The sequence below is a fragment of the Octopus sinensis genome, linkage group LG7 (assembly GCF_006345805.1).
Source record: "Octopus sinensis linkage group LG7, ASM634580v1, whole genome shotgun sequence".
NCBI lineage: Eukaryota > Metazoa > Mollusca > Cephalopoda > Octopoda > Octopodidae > Octopus > Octopus sinensis.
In genome coordinates, this window is record NC_043003.1 from 26,106,341 (window position 1) to 26,128,300 (window position 21,960).

A 21,960-nucleotide genomic window follows, 5' to 3' on the forward strand; every position below is an offset into this window, starting at 1 on the left:
CTACTAACCCCAAGATTCCGAGTTCAATTCCAAGCAGTGACCTGAACAATAACAATAATAATAACAACATCGAAAAATACCTTAGGAACGAGAACACAGGTTTGAAATTTCCCCAAGACACCTGAAGAAGGCTGGAGGGTATATCAGCTGAAACGTGTTAACAACAAACAAGATGAGGACAAATATACGTAGAATGTAAATAATGTACATAATTCCTTATCTTGTAAATATAGAACAATACTGTTTCTACTTCATGGATTTTTACCTATTGCAGGGTTTTTTGGAATGTATCACCTGTGATAGTTGAGGGTTTACTCTATTAGAATGTAGATAACAAAAACAAATTCACATTTTGAACTTGGAAAGAGTCTTGCATATTTTTACTGTTCTGCTTACAGATTGTATTTGTAATGTATGTGTTAGCTGGTTGATTTCTATTTTTTGAAAGCCCCAGCTTATCTATATTGTTACAAAACAAAGTGCACCAATTATTATGGTGTAAATGCGAACTTATCTGGATATAAAAGCTGGAACTTTCGAAGCAGTCGTCCATAGTTATTCTCTTTCTCTTTGATTTTTGAGCAAATATTTACATCAGGTGTTGAGCTGACCTCTGTAATGGTACATATTTTTTCTTGTCCATCCCAAACAACAATATCTGGCCTGTTATGCTTGACTTATATGAACATACATATGTATGTCTGTATGTAAATGTGGTACCAATGCACCTATGGTTGTTGCAGGGATTGATTAACAATATGATAATAAAGAGGAAAGTCTACTCACCACTTCAATTGTGACTGTTTCAGGAGTCCTCGTCGTAAAAATAAAGCCCAACTTCTTGGCACCCCTGACTAAAGCACCTTCATCTGTGGAGAGGAATCAAAGTAGAAAATCAATCAGCTTTATTCATGAGTAAAGAATTAGAAACGGACACAAAACATCTATCATCATTCACTGGGAGATTTTACTCTGTCTCCTCCAAACATAGAATAGTGCATTCAGAATTTTGTAAGGTAGCCTCAAAATAAATGAACACAATCTTCTTAACCTTTTGATATCCACTCAAAATTTTATTGCTGTTAAAATTAGAAAACAGTTTTACTCCAATTTAAAAAAACCCCCCAAAAAACAAACTCTTCAGGGATACTTTTTACAAAAAAGACAGTTTTTTGGAGTTTCTTAATTTCATCAAATATCTTTTCACAGAGCAAGAATTAAATAATTTTAGTGGTGGATATGAAAACAGTATCAACGGGAGATACTGAAAAAGTATTGAAAAAGCAAAAAATATCAACTCTATTTTTTGGTGGATAATTAACATTGTCATTATGGGAATGATCATGAAATTTAATTACACAAAGGGTTAAATTGTCCTTTGGTTTTTATATGAGCAAGGCCAATAACTCAGTCTGCCTTAGTGTGCTTGGCTGACAAACAAGTTTCACTCTTGTCACAGTTGAGTAGCTAGTGATAAGACTTGTTACAGTTGCAAAAGCAACTTTCTGTGACAATATGAAAATATTTAAAATTTGTGAACACTGTGCCACATGCACTACACAAGGTAATATGTAAGATATTAACAAGGTGGAATAAAATCTATTAACCCTTTTCATACAATACTTCTGTTGAAATACTTCGTTTACTATTATTTCAATTATTTTTGAAAATAATGAAGAATTTAGTAAAATAACTGTCATTATTAAGCTGAAGTTTGGGATATATATCAACATGAAATTTTGACATAAGACTTTTATTTAGATCACTTTAAAACAGGAAGAACTGGGAGAGTCTCAGGCAGTTTGGTATAAAAAGGAATAAGAACTATACTATGTCTGAACACAGAATATATGTCTAAACTGAGCAAAGATGGACACAGGTTCAATCAGCAGGTTCAGCTGTATTGTCAAGAAATTTATTTTAAAACCATAGACAAGGCTCAAGCAACATACCACACACACACACACAAACAAACAAACAAGGGAATAGATTCAATCTCAGAAACCTTACCAGGAGATGCTGCTTGGTATACAATATTACTGTCATTGCCGTTTGTCTCTGGTACCACAGTATGGCACACTGCCATTAAGGTGAGGAACTCCCGAATTTTCCCAGAGGTTTCCTTTAGAAAAATGAATATAAGTGGTTAAGCAGGGCTATATATATATTTATTATATCACTTAAACATTTGATTAGAATTATTAATGCTGTGAGAAGAGAACACTGACTCAATGACTGATATCATTTTAATCATTCAGGCAAGTCTAAAAAACAACTCCAGGCTTGTTCTAGTCTTATCTGACCTCCTTAGCAAAGTAAAACCTTCTTGTGCTTGTTAAAGTAATGATAACAGAATCAACATCTATATTTACAGTATAGTAACATGTGTAGAGATTGAAAGTTATAAGCAGCTGTATAAATGTAAATATATGAGTGTATGTATGTTTATATCATCACCATCATCATTTTGCAATGCTTATCACAAGAACCTACTATGGTAAGCAAGAGAGTGGCAAGTGTTGCACAAGCTTTTGTCATTTAAATCCAACAATGTACAGATGTCATACTATCATTTGACAAGATGAAGCAATCATCATATATGTGCATTATATGTATCTTTTATCTTTTGCTTGTTTCAGTCATTGGACTGCGGTCATGAGAATTTTACTTCAATCAATACCAGTAATTGTTTTTTTTAAAACTTGTTACAGGACAGCTGTATAAAGAAGTGCAGATCTCTAATTGTGGAGGAGCCTGTGGTAGAGGTAGGCCCAAGAAGACAAGGGGCGAGGTGGTGAAGCATGATCTTTGAATGTTGGGCCTCACGGAGGCAATGACTAGTGATCAAGACCTTTTGCAATATGCTGTGGTTGAGAAGAAGACCCATCAAGCCAAGTGGAATTGTAGTCATGACAGATACCAGTGTCACGTAAAAGCACCCATTACACTCTTGGAGTGGTTGGCATTAGGAAGAGCATCCAGCTGAAATCAGACTGGAGTCTAGTGCAGCCCCTCAACTTACTAGCCTTGGTTAAACTGTCCAACCCATGCCAGCATTGAGAACGGATGTTAAATGATGATGATCACACACACACACTTCCTCATTCATCATCATTGTTTAATGCCTGCATGGGTTGGACAGAATTTGCTGTGATGGAGTTTCTACAGCTGGATGTCCTTCCTGTCACCAACATTTACATTGCAGAACACAATGGACCACCAAATCCACTCACAAGGTTTTAGTTGACCTGGGACTATAGTAGTAGAAGACAGACAACTTGCCAAGGCACTGCACATTGGCATTGAACCAGAAATCATGTGATTGGGAAGCAAACCTCTTATCTACCATGTGAAACCATAACAGTGCTTGAGAAATTGTAAAATAAGGTGAGCTCAGCAAGGAATTGAAAAAAAGGGTCCCACTGGATATCATATTTAGCCCCTTTAGCATTCAGATTACTCTGTCAGATATAAATGCTTGTTTATTCATGTTGTTTTGAATTAATCATGCATTATCTCATAGCTTTGAGATTATTGATTATTCTTAGAATGACAATATAGGGTAAGTATGAGAGGCCAGGTCTGACCAGTTTGACCATAAAACAGGTAGTATATTTAGGCTGGATATGGCTGGTTTAAATGCTGAAGGGTTAGAAATGTCAAAGAATTTGCAGGTTCTACTTCACAATAAAATTTTACATGCATTATTCCACCCAAATTCTGAACAAAATACCAACAGCTTTATATTGTTGTCCTTGTATTTCAAAAACCACTCCTCACAAAAGAAAAAAAATTCCCAAAAGGAAATGTGCAATGTACTAAATGGTACCTAACTCCAGCTGTTACAAGATAAAGGTCACGCATAATCAATAACCATATTCTATTGCTGTAATCCATTCATTGAAGATTATTATGATTAGAACAAGATATGGAAATAATTCAGTTGTGTAACAATATTCAAATTGATGTTTAAACATGGACCTGATCGAACAGATGTATGACCAAACCACTTTCAATCATGGCAAACTTATTGTAAATTGCTTTTAGGGCATAGTGCATTTAGGACTACATTATCTAATGCAGTCATTTCGTTTTGTTAAGATATTATGTTGTTTGAGTGATTTTGTTGTATGGAGCAGCCATGCTCGATTGTGTGGCATTATGACTATGAAACTGACCAATAACTGATGGCTTATTTCACACACGTCCATACACAACTAACTCAGAGAACGGCGGTCACTTGTGGTTACAAGCACTGCTGTGTGGTTAAGCAGTTCACTTCCCAGCCACATAGTTTTGGGTTCAATCCCATGATGAGGAACTGAGTCTTGGGTCAACCAAAAACACTTGTAAGTAAAATTCGGCAAACAAGTTCATTGGAAGGATCATGCTTATTCTTGGATGGTAGACTTAATCTGTTGCTCAGTTGAACGTCACCCATGGAAGCTGCCTTTCATCCCCCAGGTAACAATGATGATAATGGTTTCAAATTTTGGCACAAGGCCAGAAATTTAGGAGAAGGTCTGTCAGTAGATTACATTGAACCCAGCACTTAACTGATACCTATTTTGTCAACCCTGGAAGGATGAAAGGCAAAGTTGACCTTGGCAAAATTTGAACTCAGAACATAAAGATGGATTAAATGCCACTAAGCATTTTGCCCAGCGTGCCAACAATTCTTCTAATTCACTGCTTTAATAATAAAAATAATCCTTTCTACTAAGGGATGAGGCCTGAAATTTTGGGTGACAGGACTAGTCGATTATTTCATCCCAGTACTTATTTGTTTTAAGACTGGCACTTATCCCATCAGTCATCTAGGCCAACTGCTAAGTTATGAGAACAGACACAACCCAACACCGGTTGTCAAGCAGTGGTAAGAGACGAACACATTACACACACTGGGCTAACCAGATCCACTCATAAGGTTTTGGTTGGCATGGGGCTGTAGTTGAAGACACTTGCCTAAGGTGCCACATGGGATCTGAACCTGGAACTATGTGGTTGCAAAGTGTATTTCTTACTACAAGTATGAATGATGTCTTTGGTGTATTGCTTTTGTTTTTTTTTCTGTCAAGTGAAATGCGAAATACAAGTCAGCAAAATCATGTTAAGTATTTGTGTCAGAGGAACTGTAAAATAAAACCAAATGAAGATAATTAAGAAGCCCTGAGTGAAATCAACTGTAAAAATCCGGGTTAACAAAGGTTGTGTGAAACTGAGCATGACATGAGGGGACAACAAAGCTACCTTAGCATATCATTTTACTAAATTGTGACATTTATGCTCTTCAGTGACCGACATTTTTTTTTAAAAAACATAGAATAGCCCAAGGAAATTTATGGTGGTTTGCATTGATAAGAATCATTTAATTTCTTTCCCTACCGCACTCTCACTCCAGCTCTCTCTCTTTACTCTCTTTTCTATCACCTTCTCACTCCTGTCACCCTGGCCCTCTTTACTCTCTTTCTATCACCCAGTTATCTCGCTCCTCTCTATCAAAGGAAGCACAAGCACTTTTACACACGACAGAACTTCTGCCTGCCAAATTCACTCACAACACTTTGGGGAAAGAGAAAGAACAAATGAATGGAGACAATGCAAAGAAGGGTTTACTTTGTTTTTGTTTTTTTTTTTGGTGGGGGACTATACAATCTCTCAAAAGCAGTAGTTCTCAACCATTTTTGTCTATGGACCCCTTTGATTTCTATTTTACTCAGGAGGTAGGACCCTCGTAGCCATTCAGTGTCTAAAAATTCCTATAATATTTTTATACGCTTTTACTTGTTTCCGTCATGTGACTGTGGCTATGCTGGAGTACCGCCTTTAGTCGAGGAAATCGACCCCAGGACTTATTCTTTGTAAGCCTAGTACTTATTCTATCGGTCTCTTGCCGAACCGCTAAGTTACAGAGACGTAAACACACCAGCATCGGTTTTCAAGCGATGTTGTGGGGACAAACACAGATGCATACACACACATACATATATACGTATACACAAACGTACACACATACATATATACGACGGGCTTCTTTCAGTTTCCATCTACCAAATCCACTCACAAGGATTTGATCGACCCGAGGCTATAGTAGAAGACACTTGCCCAAGGTCTGGAACCATGTGGTTCGTAAGCAAGACACTTACCACACAGCCACTCCTGCGCCTATGATTAAATATTATTAGGAATTGTTTAAAGAAATTGTTTAAGCATTTTGTGTATTGTAGAAATATAACCAGTTTATTGCAGATCAATTTTATATAGCAAAATCTTATACGGCACCCCAAGGACCATATGGACCACTGCTTTGGTGCCAATGAACAAATTGGAAACAACATGAAGTAGAGAGGCTGCCTTATTCTTATTGAGAACAAGACAAACTTTCTGGTATTGTTGCCATGATAAAATACACCCAGTACATTGTGTAAAATGGCCTGCATTAGAAAGTGCATCCAAAGTGTAGAAACCATATCAAAACTGGAACGTACAAGCCAGGCATGGTCCTGACTTGACTTGAACCTTGATAACCCGTCCAAACCATGTCAGGAAAGGTGGAGAAAAAAAAGGAGGAGGTGGAAGAAAGTGGTGATGATGGTGGTGGAGATGATGATGTTAGTGATGGTGGTGGTAGTGGTGATGATGTTGGAGATGGTGATAAAGGTTTGCAAAATTAGATAAATTTCTCAGTATGGCATGAGGGGGACAAGATGTCTCCTCATGCCATACTCAGATAAGACACCCAAATCCTCAGTGCTACAACATAAAAAAAACAAACAAGAAAAAACTTTCCTTTCACTCTCTAATGAAGGGCTTTGCTTGAAATATCGGTATTATCAACATCCCCCAACCTTCTACCATAACATAGAAACTTCTCTGGATTTGTCAACAATACCAAGTGTTTAAAACATATTTCCACATCTATATGACAAGTCAACAAGGAAACACAAACTATTATCTTACATGTTTGTTAAAATTTTCCAACAGCAAGGGATCATTGAACTCTTCATCTTCAACATTGGAACTGCAATAAATAAATAAATAAATAGAGTGAGTGAAAATGTAGCAGAGTGCTAAACTACATAATAATGGTAGTTTCTTGACAATTTATCTAACCTCTCCTAAACCATCCACTCTATCATGAAAACATGAATGTAGAACAGTTTTTTTCTCTTCCACTGTGTGCATGTGTGTGTGTGCATGCACATGTAACAAAACCTCTGTAAACTAGAAACCCCTAGGTGAAATAAACATCAGAGATGCTTTGCCCCATACAGAAAATTGCAGAAGCTACTCAGAAGTTTTGCAAGCTGTTGTAAATCTTACCAGAATTAAAATCACAGAGGAAGTTAATCATGCAGTATCAATGTATGTCACAATACATACAACTAAAACACCAAATACTGAGGAACCATAAACCCCCAAACAAATTTCAGTTTAACCCTACAAGAACTAGAAAGTCAATAAAGGACAACTTAGATCCATGAAAACACAATATATATTATGTATTCTGTAAATGATGATAATAGTATTTTTTAAGCTTTAAGCTTATAAAATACTATCATTATACAAAACCATGCAATGGTTTTGCTTAAGAAAACCATCGCATAAATGTATATAAATCCAAATTTAAGTGATGGAGTAGATAAAATCCAGGTTGCATATGTTTCATAGCAAGCAGAATCTCTGAAGTAGTAATCATCTAAACAAGGCATAATCTGCTAGTTACTCATCAGCTTATCGAACTTCTATATAGGAAAAATTTACAATCTTCTACATCAATAAACCACTGCTGTTCTTGAAAGTTGTTTTTTTATACCTTCTATGGACTGCTCTAAGCTAAGTAACTTCAGACACTTTAATCCTTGGATCTTACCTTTTCACTATATATATATATATATGGTACAAGAATTTGATCAGGATCAACAACCAGTCCACCATTCCCTTTGATACTTTGATATGAATATGAGTCCCAGTGACTTGTTCTCACCAATCTTTACCTTCAGCACAACATCAAAGACCTTTTTCCCATAAATAAAAGGATGTTTGGAGAGTAACAACAGCTTGCTACCACCAACAAGCATTAACAACTGATAGGTCACAATCCTTGCTACATGTATACACACAATAATTACAGGCAATAAATACTAACAATAAAATATACACTCCACATAATTGTGTATCGAGTTATTTGAACCATAGTCTTACAGGTCTATACTAGTTACATTTCATACGTTACGTATGTATGCATCTATGTGTGTGTGTGTGTGTGCGTGTGCATGACAGTTATAGAAGGTTATCCTCCTTCTGAGATTAGCACAGTAAATGTAATTCTTCAGTGATGGCATGGTAATTGTCCCCTTTCAGGTGAGAGCAGGACAATACCATACTTTTGCTGGTGGCAGATCAAATGTCACCCTCAAATGATAACAGCAAATATTACGTCTTTGCTAACAGTAGTTATACTCTATAAAGGCACTTTGTTTAATATTAATGACTTGTAGGCACATGGCATTTTGTCATGCAATCACAATATGCTACAAAGTATATCAAACGTTTTTATAAGTCAATACCATGTATAATAAACATGTACTTCATTTAATGTTGGTCCATTCCACTCAGCTAAAAATGAGTACCAGCAGCAGGGGTTAACTCGGTTAAAGGTGAAGTTGATCTGTATGAGATTTGAACTCAAGAACCCCCTTAATATTGGCATAACGGTCAGTCACCTAGAGAGTAACCAGAAATTAAATGCTCGATCCATCCAATTGCTGCAACCACTTTCCAATTATATTCAAAATCCTTCTAACTAACAAAGGCTACAGATTTGAAAATGCTCAATTACTTAAAACCAAAAAATATGAAGATAACAAAAATAATGTCACAGTAATGAGATATTTTGGTTTTAACTTACCCATAAACTATTCCTGCAATGGAACATTTTTTAAATTCCATGATATTTCTTGTTAAGGTTCCAGTTTTATCAGTGAATATATATTTGACCTGAAATGCATAAAAAAAAAATAAATAAGTATATTCAATACAGACATGTATCTATTCTTTTACTAGTTTTAGTCATCAGGCAGCAACAATGTTGAGATATTGCCTGCAAAGGATTTAGTCATCAATCACATGGACCTCAAAACTCGGTAATTATTTCATTGATCTCTATTTATTGACTGGCTAAGCTATATGAAAGGGTATGACTCAGCGATCCATATAACAAGGCATGGAGAAAATGGAAAGTAATAGTGTGAACGACCATCACATATATAATGTATATATATATATGTATACATATGTATACATATATGTACATATGTGGAGATGCAATGGCCCAGTGGTTAGGGCAACGGACTCGCGGTCGTAGGATCGCAGTTTTGATTCCCAAACTGAGCGTTGTGAGTGTTTATTGAGCAAAAACACCTAAAAGCTCCATGAGGCTCCGGCAGGGTGTGGTGGCAATCCCTGCTGTACTCTTTCGCCACAACTTTCTCTCACTCTTTCTTCTGTTGGCCTGCTCGCTTAGCCAGCAGGGTGGCATCATATTAAGGCTAAAACAATGCGAAGTGCATTGTGACCAGCGATGTGTAGCAACATCAGATAGCCTGGTCGGTCACGGTGATATGTACATCTATCTATATACATACATATTTATCAATAGTTTTCCAATACATTTGTATGCTGTTGTCCTCTTCCACATTTACTTCTTGCATGTCCATCATCACTGGTGCAACCAGAGTAGTACCGTGGAATTTTTAAGTCTTTGTTGTGTTGAAAGTATGCTGATTCTAGTTTCCCTGGCTGACGTGGATTTCCATGTTTGTCCTTTTCAGTTGTTTCCTTGCTGGATTCACAGTCCATACAGCAGCCTAACATTATTGCATATGTATATATATATGTTCTTTTACTCTTTTATTTGTTTCAGTCGTTTGACTGTGGACATGCTGGAGCACTGTCTTTAGTCGAGCAAATCGACTCCAGGACTTATTCTTTGTAAGCCTAGCACTTATTCTATCGGCCTCTTTTGCCGAACTGCTTTGTTACAGCGACGTAAACACACCAGCATCAGTTGTCAAGCGATGTTGGGGGGACAAACACAGACACACAAACACATATTTATACATATATACAATGGGCTTCTTTCAGTTTCTGCCTACCAAATCCACTCACAAGGTTTTGGTCGACCCGAGGCTATAGTAGAAGACACTTGCCCAAGGCGCCACACAGTGGGACTGAACCCGGAACCATGTGGTTTGGTAAACAAGCTACTTACCACACAGCCACTCCTACGCCTATTATATATATATATATATATATATCTGTATGTATGTATGTATGTACAGGCATGGCTATGTGGTAAGAAATTTGTTTCCTAACCACATGGTTCCAGGTTCAATCCAATAGTATGACAGCCTGGACAAGTGTCTTCTGCTATAGTCCCAGGCATTATGATTGGATTTGGTAGATGGAAAATAAAAGAAACCTATCATGTGTGCGTTACTGTCTCTTTGCTTTGACATTGTGTAACAGGTGTAAACACCTGGTTATGGGCAAATATTAGCTAACTTGGAAACAGATGAAAGTTAATGAGATGAGTAACATCTGACTGTAGAAATTCTGCCTCAACAAAATTCCCTCCAACCCATTTTAACATCCAAAAGCAGTTGTTGAAATGATGACGAAAATATAACTTAGTGGTTTGGCAAAAGAGACTGATAGAATAAATAAGTACTGGAGTCAATTTGTTCAACTACAATTCATCATGGTGGTGCCACTCCAGCATGGCTACAGTCTAATGGCTTCTCAGCTCAACCAATGTCTTCTGTGTTATTCTAGGATCTAAGACTTAAAAACATATGGTCTTGTCAAGCAGCGAAGATAATTATACATTATCCAGATATTGTTGGGAAACCAGTGCAGATAGATACAAGAGCAAATTTTTTCCCCGCACCCCCATCCTACCAAACAAGAAAAGGCAAATAAAATAAATTTATCTTACCTGACCCAATTCTTCATTAAGATTTGAGGTTCGGGCCATAGCTGGTGTGTCGGTAGCTTCATGGTACAGATCAATATCCTGGAAAAAAAGGGCAGCATATACTTTTATAAGCAAAAGTTCTTCTTAAGTACAGTAGACAAGGAAAAAGAACCAATCAATTATGTTTTTGAATAGTGGATCTTGAAGTGCATAAAACTATAAATAATATCGCAAAGAGTTTTTCAATCCAATGTTTACATGTTATTACTCATAGCTTTATGTGCTTCAAGATCTGCTCCAATAAAAAAATTATTTTATGTTTTCTCAAAAATTTATAAATTCTCATAAATTATTTTTTTGTGTGTAATTCACAAAAAGAAAAGAATTAAGGATAATTCCTTCAATTGAACCCAGACTATAACTGGTATGATTTTATCAAATTCCCACAGAGAGGAAAGAACAAAGAGCAAAAATGCCTCTGGAGAAATATGAACAAAGATGTAAGAGAGCAAACAAGATGATGTAAAGCAATGAGAGAAAGATGGTGGTGGTGGGAGGAGGAGATACCATCAAGTAACAGGACCCCAGTTTATTGCTGGTACCACATTTTAATGAACTCTACTCTGATGCATGAAAGGGCCAAATTAAAAGTGAGAGGAATTAGAATATGCCAGAAAACCAGTCACACTTGCATGCAAGAACACACGCGCGCGCGCACACACACAGGTCAATGACCAAGTCATCTGTGTGTTTGCTTGGCCAGCTTGAAATAGTAGCCAAACTTCCCTTACATCACACCCAACAGCTTTAAAAAAGGAGTCATTCATTAATGTAGTCATAAATACAGTATGCTTGGCAGGTTGGGGAGGGGTAGAGACTAGACAGTCACTTTTGGAAAACCTCTGATCATAAATTTTCTTGATCATAACCAACCAGGGGCTGAACAACCAGATATGTACACCTCTCTCTCTCTCTCTCCCTCTCTCACATACATACATTCCACACATATGTAAACCATTCAACACTGAATAGCTACCGAGAATAGACTTCTAACAATACCCTTACAGCAGAAACCACTTTATTAAGTCAGCCATCCTCATCATAGCCATGTGTAACTTTTTATACAAAACCACCACCACCAGCAGCAGCACCACCAATAGTAGTAGTAGTAATAATGATGATAATAATAATAATAATAATAATAATAATATTAATAATGATGATGATGGTATGAACATGAAGCATAGCAGAAAACAATTTAATTAAAAAAATAAAGAAATTTACACGTACTGAAATAAAAATTCCAGCAATTATGAATGCAACAAAAAAATGAGTTTTACAATGAAAAAAAAAATGTTTCGGATATTATAAATGATCAAAGACAATGATGATGATGATGGGGGGGGGGGATGCTGCGGGGTGGTGGCAAAATAGTGATAATGATAATGATGAATAAGTAATTAAAAATAATTCTACGCTCTGAGTATTAAAAATGAAAAAAAAAAAAAAAGGAAGTAAAAATAAGAAAAGTCTGACATAAAAGAAAAGGGGGAGAGGGGCCTTTAGTACTGCATTAAGCATATGTCTGAAACTATCTTAAAGAGACCATAACAACAACAACAACAACATCGTCCTTTCTACCATTGGCACAAGGCCTGAAATTTTGGGAGGAGGTGGGGCTAGTCGACTATATCAACCCCAGTACTTGGCTAGTACTTATTTTATTGACCCCGAAATGATGGAAAGCAAAGTTGACCTTGGCGGAATTTGAATTTGGAATGTAAAGATGGACAAAATGGTGATCGGCATTTTGTCTGGCATGCTAATGATTCTACAAGCTCACTGCCTTAATAATGGTTTCAAATTTTGGCACAAGGCCTGCAATTTCGAACAAGGGGATTACATTGACCCCAGTGGCATTTGAACCCTGAAAGGATGAAAGGTAGAATTTGAACTCAGAACATAGCTGCAGATGAAATACTGCTAAGCATTTCGCCCGGTGTGCTACCGATTCTGCCAGCTCACTGCCTTAATAATAATAATAATGCTTTGTAATTTTGGTGCAAGGCCAGCAGTTTTGTGGGAGGGGGCAAGTCCATTACATCGACCCCAGTACTTGACTGGTACTTTATTGATTGAAAAAATAGGAAAAGCAAAATTGATTTCAGCAGTATTTGAACTCAGAACATAAAGAGTAAGAATAAATACAGTGAAAAATTTTTAGTGACACACTAACAATTCTGCCAGTTCACCACCTTAATAATAATAATAATAATAATAATAATAATAATAATGCTAATAATAATCCTTTCTACTATAGGCACATGGCCTGAAATTTGGGGGAGAGGGCTAGTTAATTACATCAATAACAGTGCTCCACTGGTACTTATTTAATTGACCTCGAAAATATAAAAGGCAAAGTTGACCTTGGTGAAATAATGATGATGATGATAATAATAATAATAATAATAATAAAAATAATAATATAGATCATTATAATCACATCAACTATAATTTTTAGAATGCTTTAATCATATTGATGCTATTAGCCAGTAGTGAATAAAGGAAAAGAATAAAAGAGAATGATAAATAAGTAACAAAATAACAACAACAATAATAATGACAATAATGAACAAAAATTCCTTTTAATTCTTTGTTTCGTTCTGAAAAACCCCTGCACCGAAAGTAGCGACAAACAATGTAGAAAGTGTTTCAAAAATAGACTCCTCTCTTGTAGTGTTTGCCAACATAGAATAATATTTCACTAGATGGAATGGAAAACAGGTTTGGATCAAGCTTCAGAAAGATTATTTGAGTGTAAAAGAGAATGGTAGACAAACAGACTCAGACAGATGTACTTGTCTTTTATCTTTTTCTTTTTTTCATCTCCTTTTAGTTCTTATTGTAAGTCCTAGACCAACTCTACTTAAATTGATCTCATGGCACAGAGAGATGATTGAATAAAACATTCGATCATTATTTCTAGTTGTTGTTTAGCCCCAGGGTGAACCTGGATAGAACAAACAATAACCAAAAGTAATCTAATTGTGACAATTCTGCTTCTCTTTTCTTCTTATAAGGCTGACAATATTTAAACCATGCAAAGGCAGTGAGCTGGCAGAAACAATAGCAGGCCAGGCAAAATGCTTAGCTGTATCTCGTCTGTCTTTATGTTCTGAGTTCAAATTCCACCGAGGTCGACTTTGCATTTCATCCTTTCAGGGTCAATAAATTAAGTACCAGCTGAGTACTGGGGTTGCTCTAATTCAATGCCCACATCCCCCAAAATTTCGGGCCTTGTGCCTAGAGTAGAAAAGAATATTTAAATCATGCATAGGTAACTTGGTGTGCAGCCTTTGAGGAGTTTCTAGGTTACTAATTTCATACTAAGACAAAATTTCATACGAAGACAAATATAATTAAGAACTGCAAAAAATTCTGTGTAAAGTGGGCAAGTAATATTTCATGCATATGTGTTTTATGATGCAACCCTCTCCCACTTGGAAATGGTATGATGCGGCCTCTAGTTGATGAAAAGTTGCCCATCCCTGATTTAAATTGTCCTTCTTTTTAAAGATGCTTCAATGCATTTTGATGAACTGACTGCTATTTCAACTATACATAAGCTATCTTGTTGAGCAACTGTTTCTGATGTCAGGGTAAACTGTCCTAGAAATTGGGACTCAAAATACATGGTTCATCATTCATATGCTTAATGGTTGGTTTTTTGATACGAGCATGGCTTAGATGGCCGGTAACTGAAGCAGGATTTTCGGAGATGTTCATTCTGGCACTATCCCTTGCTTATTTTCAAGTGAGAGAATTTTAAAATTATTTTTATTCCAGAGGAACTTGAAAGCATAGAGCTAGTGGACAATATGTTGACAGGAAATGTCAACAAATATCACCATTTGTTGCCTGGCCTCAAACAATGATGTCACTGCCTGTAGCCATAGCTCAGCGTAGGTTGCAAACATTCGCACAGAAACGTGTATGCACATATGCAGATGTCTGTACATGCTTTTAGTCTCTGTCTGCTAAATTTTCTCATAAGACATTGCTTGGCCTTGACCTTATTTTCGAAACAGAAAACTTACTGAAGGAAACTTATTAGTTGATTGATATACATAGAGAGCACAAATAAATAGAATTACATTAGTTGAATTACTGATAAATTCTTTTCTTTTCTACTCCAGGCACAAGGCCTGAAATTTTGGGGGAGGGGGCCACTTGAGATCGACCCTAATACGCAACTGGTACTTAATTTATCAACCCTGAAAGGATGAAAGGCCAAGTTGACCTCAATGGAATTTGAACTCAGAATGTAAAGACAGATGAAATACCGCAAAGCATTTTGCCTGGTGTGCTAATGTTTCTGCCAGTTCACCACCTTTACTGATATATTGTGTGGATTTAGGCTAAGGTCTAGAGGTTATGGTAGAGTTCAACAGATTTAAACAAAACAAAAAAAATACAAGGCCATAAATTTTGAGATGGGGTAGAAATTGATCTCACAACCTTCTGATGGTGAATTCTATAGCCTATCACTGGGCCTTACACCATAAACATAAGAACTACTAAACCTTTTACAAGTTGACAGACTAATAATCTTTTATCTCTAAAGAATATATTAAAATGGAAAAAAAAGACAAAGTTCACATTGGACAAGACCATAACTAAAATCAAGGGAAACTCCACAGAGCTCGTGATCTGTTAGAAGCAGCAGCCATATCTCCACCAAATCATTACACTTTACTGCCTTAAACAAGGAAGGATATATTGAACAATGTGGTCCTTAGTACAGTGTACCTAAGACATGGATGGTATGGTCATAAGAGCAATGTCTGACTATGAGTCTGTTCAATTAGGGCTGACCAGGGGCCAAACAGGAAAATAGTTTATTTACAGATGTTGTTTCCATCACTGGACTGTGGCCATACAGGATCAACACATTGAAGGGTTTTGTAGAAGAAAAGAAAGAAAACAAAAACCCAATCCCAGTAATTTTGGTACATATTGTATTAGTCCTTTTATTTGCTAAACTGCCAAGTAGCAGGGATGTAAACAAACCAACATTTATTGTCAAATGGCTGGGGGTGGGGTATGGAAAACACACACACACAACAAGCTTCTACACAGATTCCAACTACCAAATTCATTCACAAAGCATTAGTCAGCCTTGAGCTATAGCAGTAGACACTTGCCCAAGGTGCCATGCAGTGGGATTGAACACAAAACCATTAGGTTGCAAAGCAAGCTTCTTAACTACCCTACCATGCCAGATAAAGACGTTTTTTTTTTTTCCTTTTTAAAAATATTTTAGATATTTTGGTTTCCTCTAGACAGATGGTAATTACGTCTCGAGTTACACTCTGGTGTTAAATCATATTTCAAGTAGCAGATGATGGTGATGATGATGATGATAACGATGCTAAAATGCATTAGAGAAAAAATTTAATGAGTTTCGAACGGATATGGATATGACGAAAGAATGACTGTATTTTCTGAGAGGAAGACTCTTAATGGCCTTGCTCTCTGAAATAGCAGTTAGCCAATGGTGACTGGTGATGGTGGTGGCGGCACTAGTTGTGGTAGTGGTGGTACATTGAAGATGAGGTGAGAGAGAGAGGGAGGTCCAGTTAAGCTTTGTTATCTGTCATCAATGAATATGGTCACTCAGTATTGAGTAAGTGTGTGTGTGTATGTTCACGTGTGTCTGTGCGTATGTGTGCACCTAGCGGAGAAATACAATTAGATATTTTTAGAGCAGGAGTCATCCTGACCCCAACCCCTGCCCTCCCTGCACACACCTGTAATATAGAAAGGAAGTACATCGGCAGGACTTAAAATTGCTGTTTCTATGCTAATGTTTATTCCACTCCTTTATTTAGTTAGTCACTGATGCATTTGTGGTTGTTATATTGTTTTAGCCCTGTGCAAGTGTTGATTCACACCTATGATTGAAGCCTATTCCAGCCGTGATCATCCAGTTTCAGATATAGCAGCAGCGTAGCTTGGAATAAATTATCCAGTGTATCCAACTTTTTTTTTTTTTGAAAAAGGTTTATAGGGGGTTATTTTGATCATATTCGGCTGCTATTTCTTGCAGATTAAGCAACTGAATAATAACTCCATAACAAAATTTAATGTGTTGCTATGATGGCAGTGAGGTCAGGGCCGTCACCAGGCAGATATGATCAAGAGTATTTTAGCCATGATTGCTCTGTCTTTAATACAGACACAAAAGATATGGATGATGATGATGATGATGACAACGACGATTATGATGTGTCAAGGATGAGATAAACTGCAAACTCCCTCTTCAAAGATGATAGAACTGTTGCTGTTGCAACTGTTTAACACTAGATTAACTTTATCAAACAGACCTATGATGGAATTCTTTCCAACCATGATCATCCCATCTTTTACCTATGTGCAAAGAACCCAGGATCACATAAGTCAATGTGTCCCCTTCTAAGATGGCAGTGTGTGAAAATATCCTGTGGTATTCAGTCGCATCTCTTAATCACCTGGATTCAAATTTCACTCAAGTCAGTTTTGCTGTTCACTGCTCCGATTTCACTGAATCAAGACTACCACAACTGAAAAGGGTTATATTACTCAATGATACACCTTCAAGCTGATGCTTTAGTGCGGCTGCACTCTCATGATTACAACTTGTAAAGCATTGAAATTATAATAAAGAGTAGGAGCTTGCTTAGCCCTGCCAAACTGAGATTTGAAAACGAATCTCCATACTTGTTGCTTATGAGACAACTGTCTGATTTCATTGTGTTTTATCTCCATGCTGGGAGGTTAATGAGAACTAGCTAACTTCCTATGACCTTTGCTGGTCACTGAAGAATCAGTCCTGACCTACTTCCTGTTTTAGGCCTGACCTACTTCCTGGCCATACCTGATATAACTGAGATCATCTTTCTCTTATTTGTCACTTAGAGAAGTATTTCATATCTGATCAACTGTTTGACTCAGCAAATTTAGTCCTTAAGCAGTTAAGCCAATCATATCCAGCCGAAATAATCTACCTGATTTATGTTTGATCAACCAGATCCTGCCTCGCCCCACCAGAATAATTCTAAAAGTAAACAATCGCGTCATCATAATCTTGAAGTTACAAGATAATGTATGATTATTTCAAAACAATGTGAATAAATAAGTGTTACATCTGACAGAATGATGATGATCATTATCTAAGGCAAGTTAAAATTTACTTTCTGAAAGAATGGGCAGAGGATAAGGTGTCTGTCAGTGGAGATTAGCAGTTGAGGGTTCACACACAATACTCTAAGTAAGGTCAATGGAACTCTGGTCTTTATGGGAATGAGCAGAAGAAAAGGTATCAAGAACAATGTGAAGCTTCTGAGAAAGCATACAGATGGCTCTAGTTGAAAAGAGGCCACTGATGCAGTCAGTAAAACACCACTTGGACACAGCTCTTGGCTTGATCAACATAAGTCAGGTTTCCTGGATAAGGAGGTATGTTGTAAAACCTGAAACACTTGTGACCCTTCAATACAACATTGATGATCCCACCAGGTATTGCATCTGTAGATGTATGTCAAATTTATTTATCTTATTTCCTAATAATCATCATTGTCATTATCGTTTAACGTCCATTTTCCATGCTAGCATGGGTTGGACGGTTTGACCAGGGTCTGGGAAGCCAGTAGGCCGTACCAAGCTCCAGTCTGATCTGGCAGTGTTTCTACAGCTAGATGCCCTCCCTAACGCCAACCACTCTGTGAGTGTAGAGGGTGCTTTTTATGTGCCACTGGCACAGGGGCCAGAGAAGGCTGGCAACGGCCACGATCAACTGGTGCTTTTTACGTGCCACTGGCACGGAAGCCAGTCAAGGCAGCGCTGGCATCAGCCACGTTTGGATGGTGCTTTTTAATAATAATAATAATAATGGTTCCAAATTTTGGCACAGGACCAGCAGTTTTTGAGGAGAAGGGGCAAGTTGATTACATCAAACCACTTGACTGGTATGTATTTTATTGACTTCAAAAAGATGAAAGGCAAAGTCATCCTTGGTGGGACTTGAAATCAGAATGTAAAAATGGATGAAATAACACTAAGCACCAGCATGTTAATGATCTTGGGAGTTCTTTACTTTATAATAATAATAATAATAATAATAATAATAATAATTGTTGTTTCGAATTTTGGTACTGGACCAGCAAATTTGGGCTGGGGTTTAAGTCAATTACATTGACCCCAGTGCTCAACTGGTATTTATTTTATCAAATCTGAAAGGATGAAAACCAAAGTCAACCTTGGCAGCACTTGAACTCAAAATATAAAGACAGATAAAATACCACTAAGCATTTTGCCTGGTGTGCTAATGATACTACCAGCTCACTACCTAATAATAACAATGTCAACAGCAAAATGAAACCATTGATCATGTTGTCTCCATGTGCAGTCTTTTTGCACCTCCAGAGTATCTCAACAGGCATGATATATTCACTTGCCCCATGATAAAAACTGGTGGGAACACAAACCACCTCCAGTGCTTGAAAACGATCACATCTCACTCATCTGGACCTTCACCATTCAAACTTACAGAAAGATAGATGCAAACAGGCCAGACATCATATTGAAAGACTTCAGACAAAAATCATGCCTCCTCATTGATATGACTGTCCCCATCGATATAAATGTATCTGTCAAGGCCTACCAAAAACTAAGCAGTATAAAGATCTTGAAATAGAAATTGGCAAAATGTGGAACCTGAAGACTAAAACAATACCTTTTGTCATAGGTGCCCTGGGAATGATAGCAAAAGGGGCTGATTGCTACCTAGCTCAGATACTAGGAAACCCCAAAATGGCAGAAATTCAAAAGATAGAGCTCATGGGAACTGTCCATATCCTACGTAAAATACTGTCTATGTAATCTCAAATTTTAACACAAACTCATAATTTTCCTATGTTTTCTTAAACATCCTCTAGAACAATACAATGTACAATACCAAATATATGACATCCTATATAACACCAACATGAACTTCTAACTTGTTGTCTCTTGAGGTCTCTGGGTGAGACTTGGAGCCAACTTGTACAAATACAAATCAAAAGTCAAACATAATAATAATAATAACAATAATAAATATGAGAACAATTTTGAGATGAGTAACCTAGCAACAAAAATAACACACTGCATTTATTTTTGAAGTGACTGAAAACAAATAAATGAATATTTTGTATTTGGGTCTTACCCAGTTGATGAATATTGCTTGGATGAACTTGACCACTTCAAGGGTTACTTGGAGACTGATAGGGATCAAGTTGTTGTATAAAATGATAAATGTTAACAGGTTATATCCAAAATTGCTAGGGGTCATTTCTGAAAATAAATAAGAAAAAGATTATGATGACTACTAACAATAACAACAACAATAATAATAATAATAATAATAATGATAATAATGATTTCTTGTATTTGCCACAAGGGCCACAAACATTTAGGACAATACAAAGATAAATAGTGGGGAGTTACATAGACATATGCAAACAATAAAAACAATAACTAATGAGAAATTTATAACAAGATACCCCAGTAGCAGGGTAGTACCACCCAAGGATAATGATGGAACCCCACACATCCTTGGTCGATGACAATTAAGAACAACACTAAGGAGCACCCTTCTCCTGTCTGTTCTCTCCAACCTACAGGCACCAACTTAGATTTGTGCACTCACTTGGACCATTCTTGCTACACTCACCCAACATTCAACAAATTTATTAAGGGGCAGCATCTCCCTCTTGACTTGTATCTTCTTTTTCAAGTGGAACTTTGAAAAAATGTCAATGAGGGTTGCGAAAAGAGGTAAGTCAGTCCTTTCAGTCTTGTCCACCATCCAACTTCTTGTATCATAGCTATCAGGAAGAGAAAGACTGCCTGCCTTTCCCAGCCAAAGTAAGGGAGGCAGGGTGGTAGGAAAGTCCTGATTTGAAAGTCCTCCAGAATAGACCAGCCAGTCAATTCTCATCAATGCCCAATGGAACACCATAGTGGAGCTTCCCCAGACCACATTGCCTGACTGACAGAGGGCTGTGAGCACCTGATGACAATAACAATAACCCTTTCTGTTATAGGCACAAGGCCTGAAATTTTGGGAGAGGGAACTATATATATAGATGTACATTCAGACACAGAACATACCTGCATATCCAAGATACCAATCCCTGTTCACATGATTGTGAGTCCATACAAAACTAGCAATGGCACTCAACAGCGACAGGCATATTAATAGCACAAACAGGTTCAGGATCTAGAGAAGAAAAAGAAAGAAAAATATAGTAATAATCGTAACAGCAGTAACAACAATATTGATTTCATTTTTTTGTTACAAGTAACTTGATTGAAAGAGAACCTTGTAACCAGTGATAGTTTGACCCTTTCGCATTTAAACTGGCCATATCCAGCCCAAATATTCTATTTGTTCTGTATTTAAACCAATCAAATCTGGCCTCTTACATGTACCCTACAATGTCATTCTAAAAAACAACTGACAGAGTAATCTGAATACTAAAAGGTTGATCAAACAGTGTAAGAGCTAGGATACAAGGTAACAGGTGACAGAGAACTCTTATAGACTAATTGGAAAATTTGTCTATAAGAGTCTTTATGGAATAGTTTGCTTTTCAATATTTTATTCAGGAAAAAGATGGCAAGCTGGCAGAATCATTAGGATACTGGACAAAATGTTTAGCAGCATTTCATCTGTCTTTATGTTCTGGGTTCAAATGCTGTTGGGGTTGACTTTGTCTTTTATTCTCTTAGGGTCGATAAAATAAGTATCAGTTAAATACTGGGGTCGATGTAACTGACTTAGCCCCTTCCCTGAAACTGCTGGCCTTGTGCCAAAATTTGAAACCAATATTTTATTCAAGAAGTAAGGCATTGTTCGAGATACCTTACAGTGTCTCCAAAGCTGACAGAAAGGAAGGAGGCAA

At 37.0% G+C, this 21,960-nt stretch overlaps 1 protein-coding gene across 12 annotated transcripts in view; it reads right to left on the reverse strand.

The window, feature by feature from the left end:
• LOC115213810 (probable phospholipid-transporting ATPase IA) overlaps nt 1-21,960 on the reverse strand; it is a 509,671-nt gene that overhangs the window by 107,497 nt on the left and 380,214 nt on the right. For all 12 annotated transcript variants that reach the window (XR_004999986.1, XM_029782682.2, XM_036504660.1 and 9 more), the window contains 7 exons: nt 21,167-21,275; nt 20,220-20,347; nt 11,000-11,077; nt 8,912-9,000; nt 6,961-7,021; nt 2,011-2,122; nt 787-869 (listed from right to left, as the gene is read on the reverse strand). Coding sequence is in view for 11 of the 12 variants with exons in the window: in XM_029782682.2 (XP_029638542.1) it covers nt 787-869; nt 2,011-2,122; nt 6,961-7,021; nt 8,912-9,000; nt 11,000-11,077; nt 20,220-20,347; nt 21,167-21,275 (660 nt within the window). In the remaining variant the exon portion in view is untranslated. The remainder of the gene's footprint in view (nt 1-786; nt 870-2,010; nt 2,123-6,960; nt 7,022-8,911; nt 9,001-10,999; nt 11,078-20,219; nt 20,348-21,166; nt 21,276-21,960) is intronic.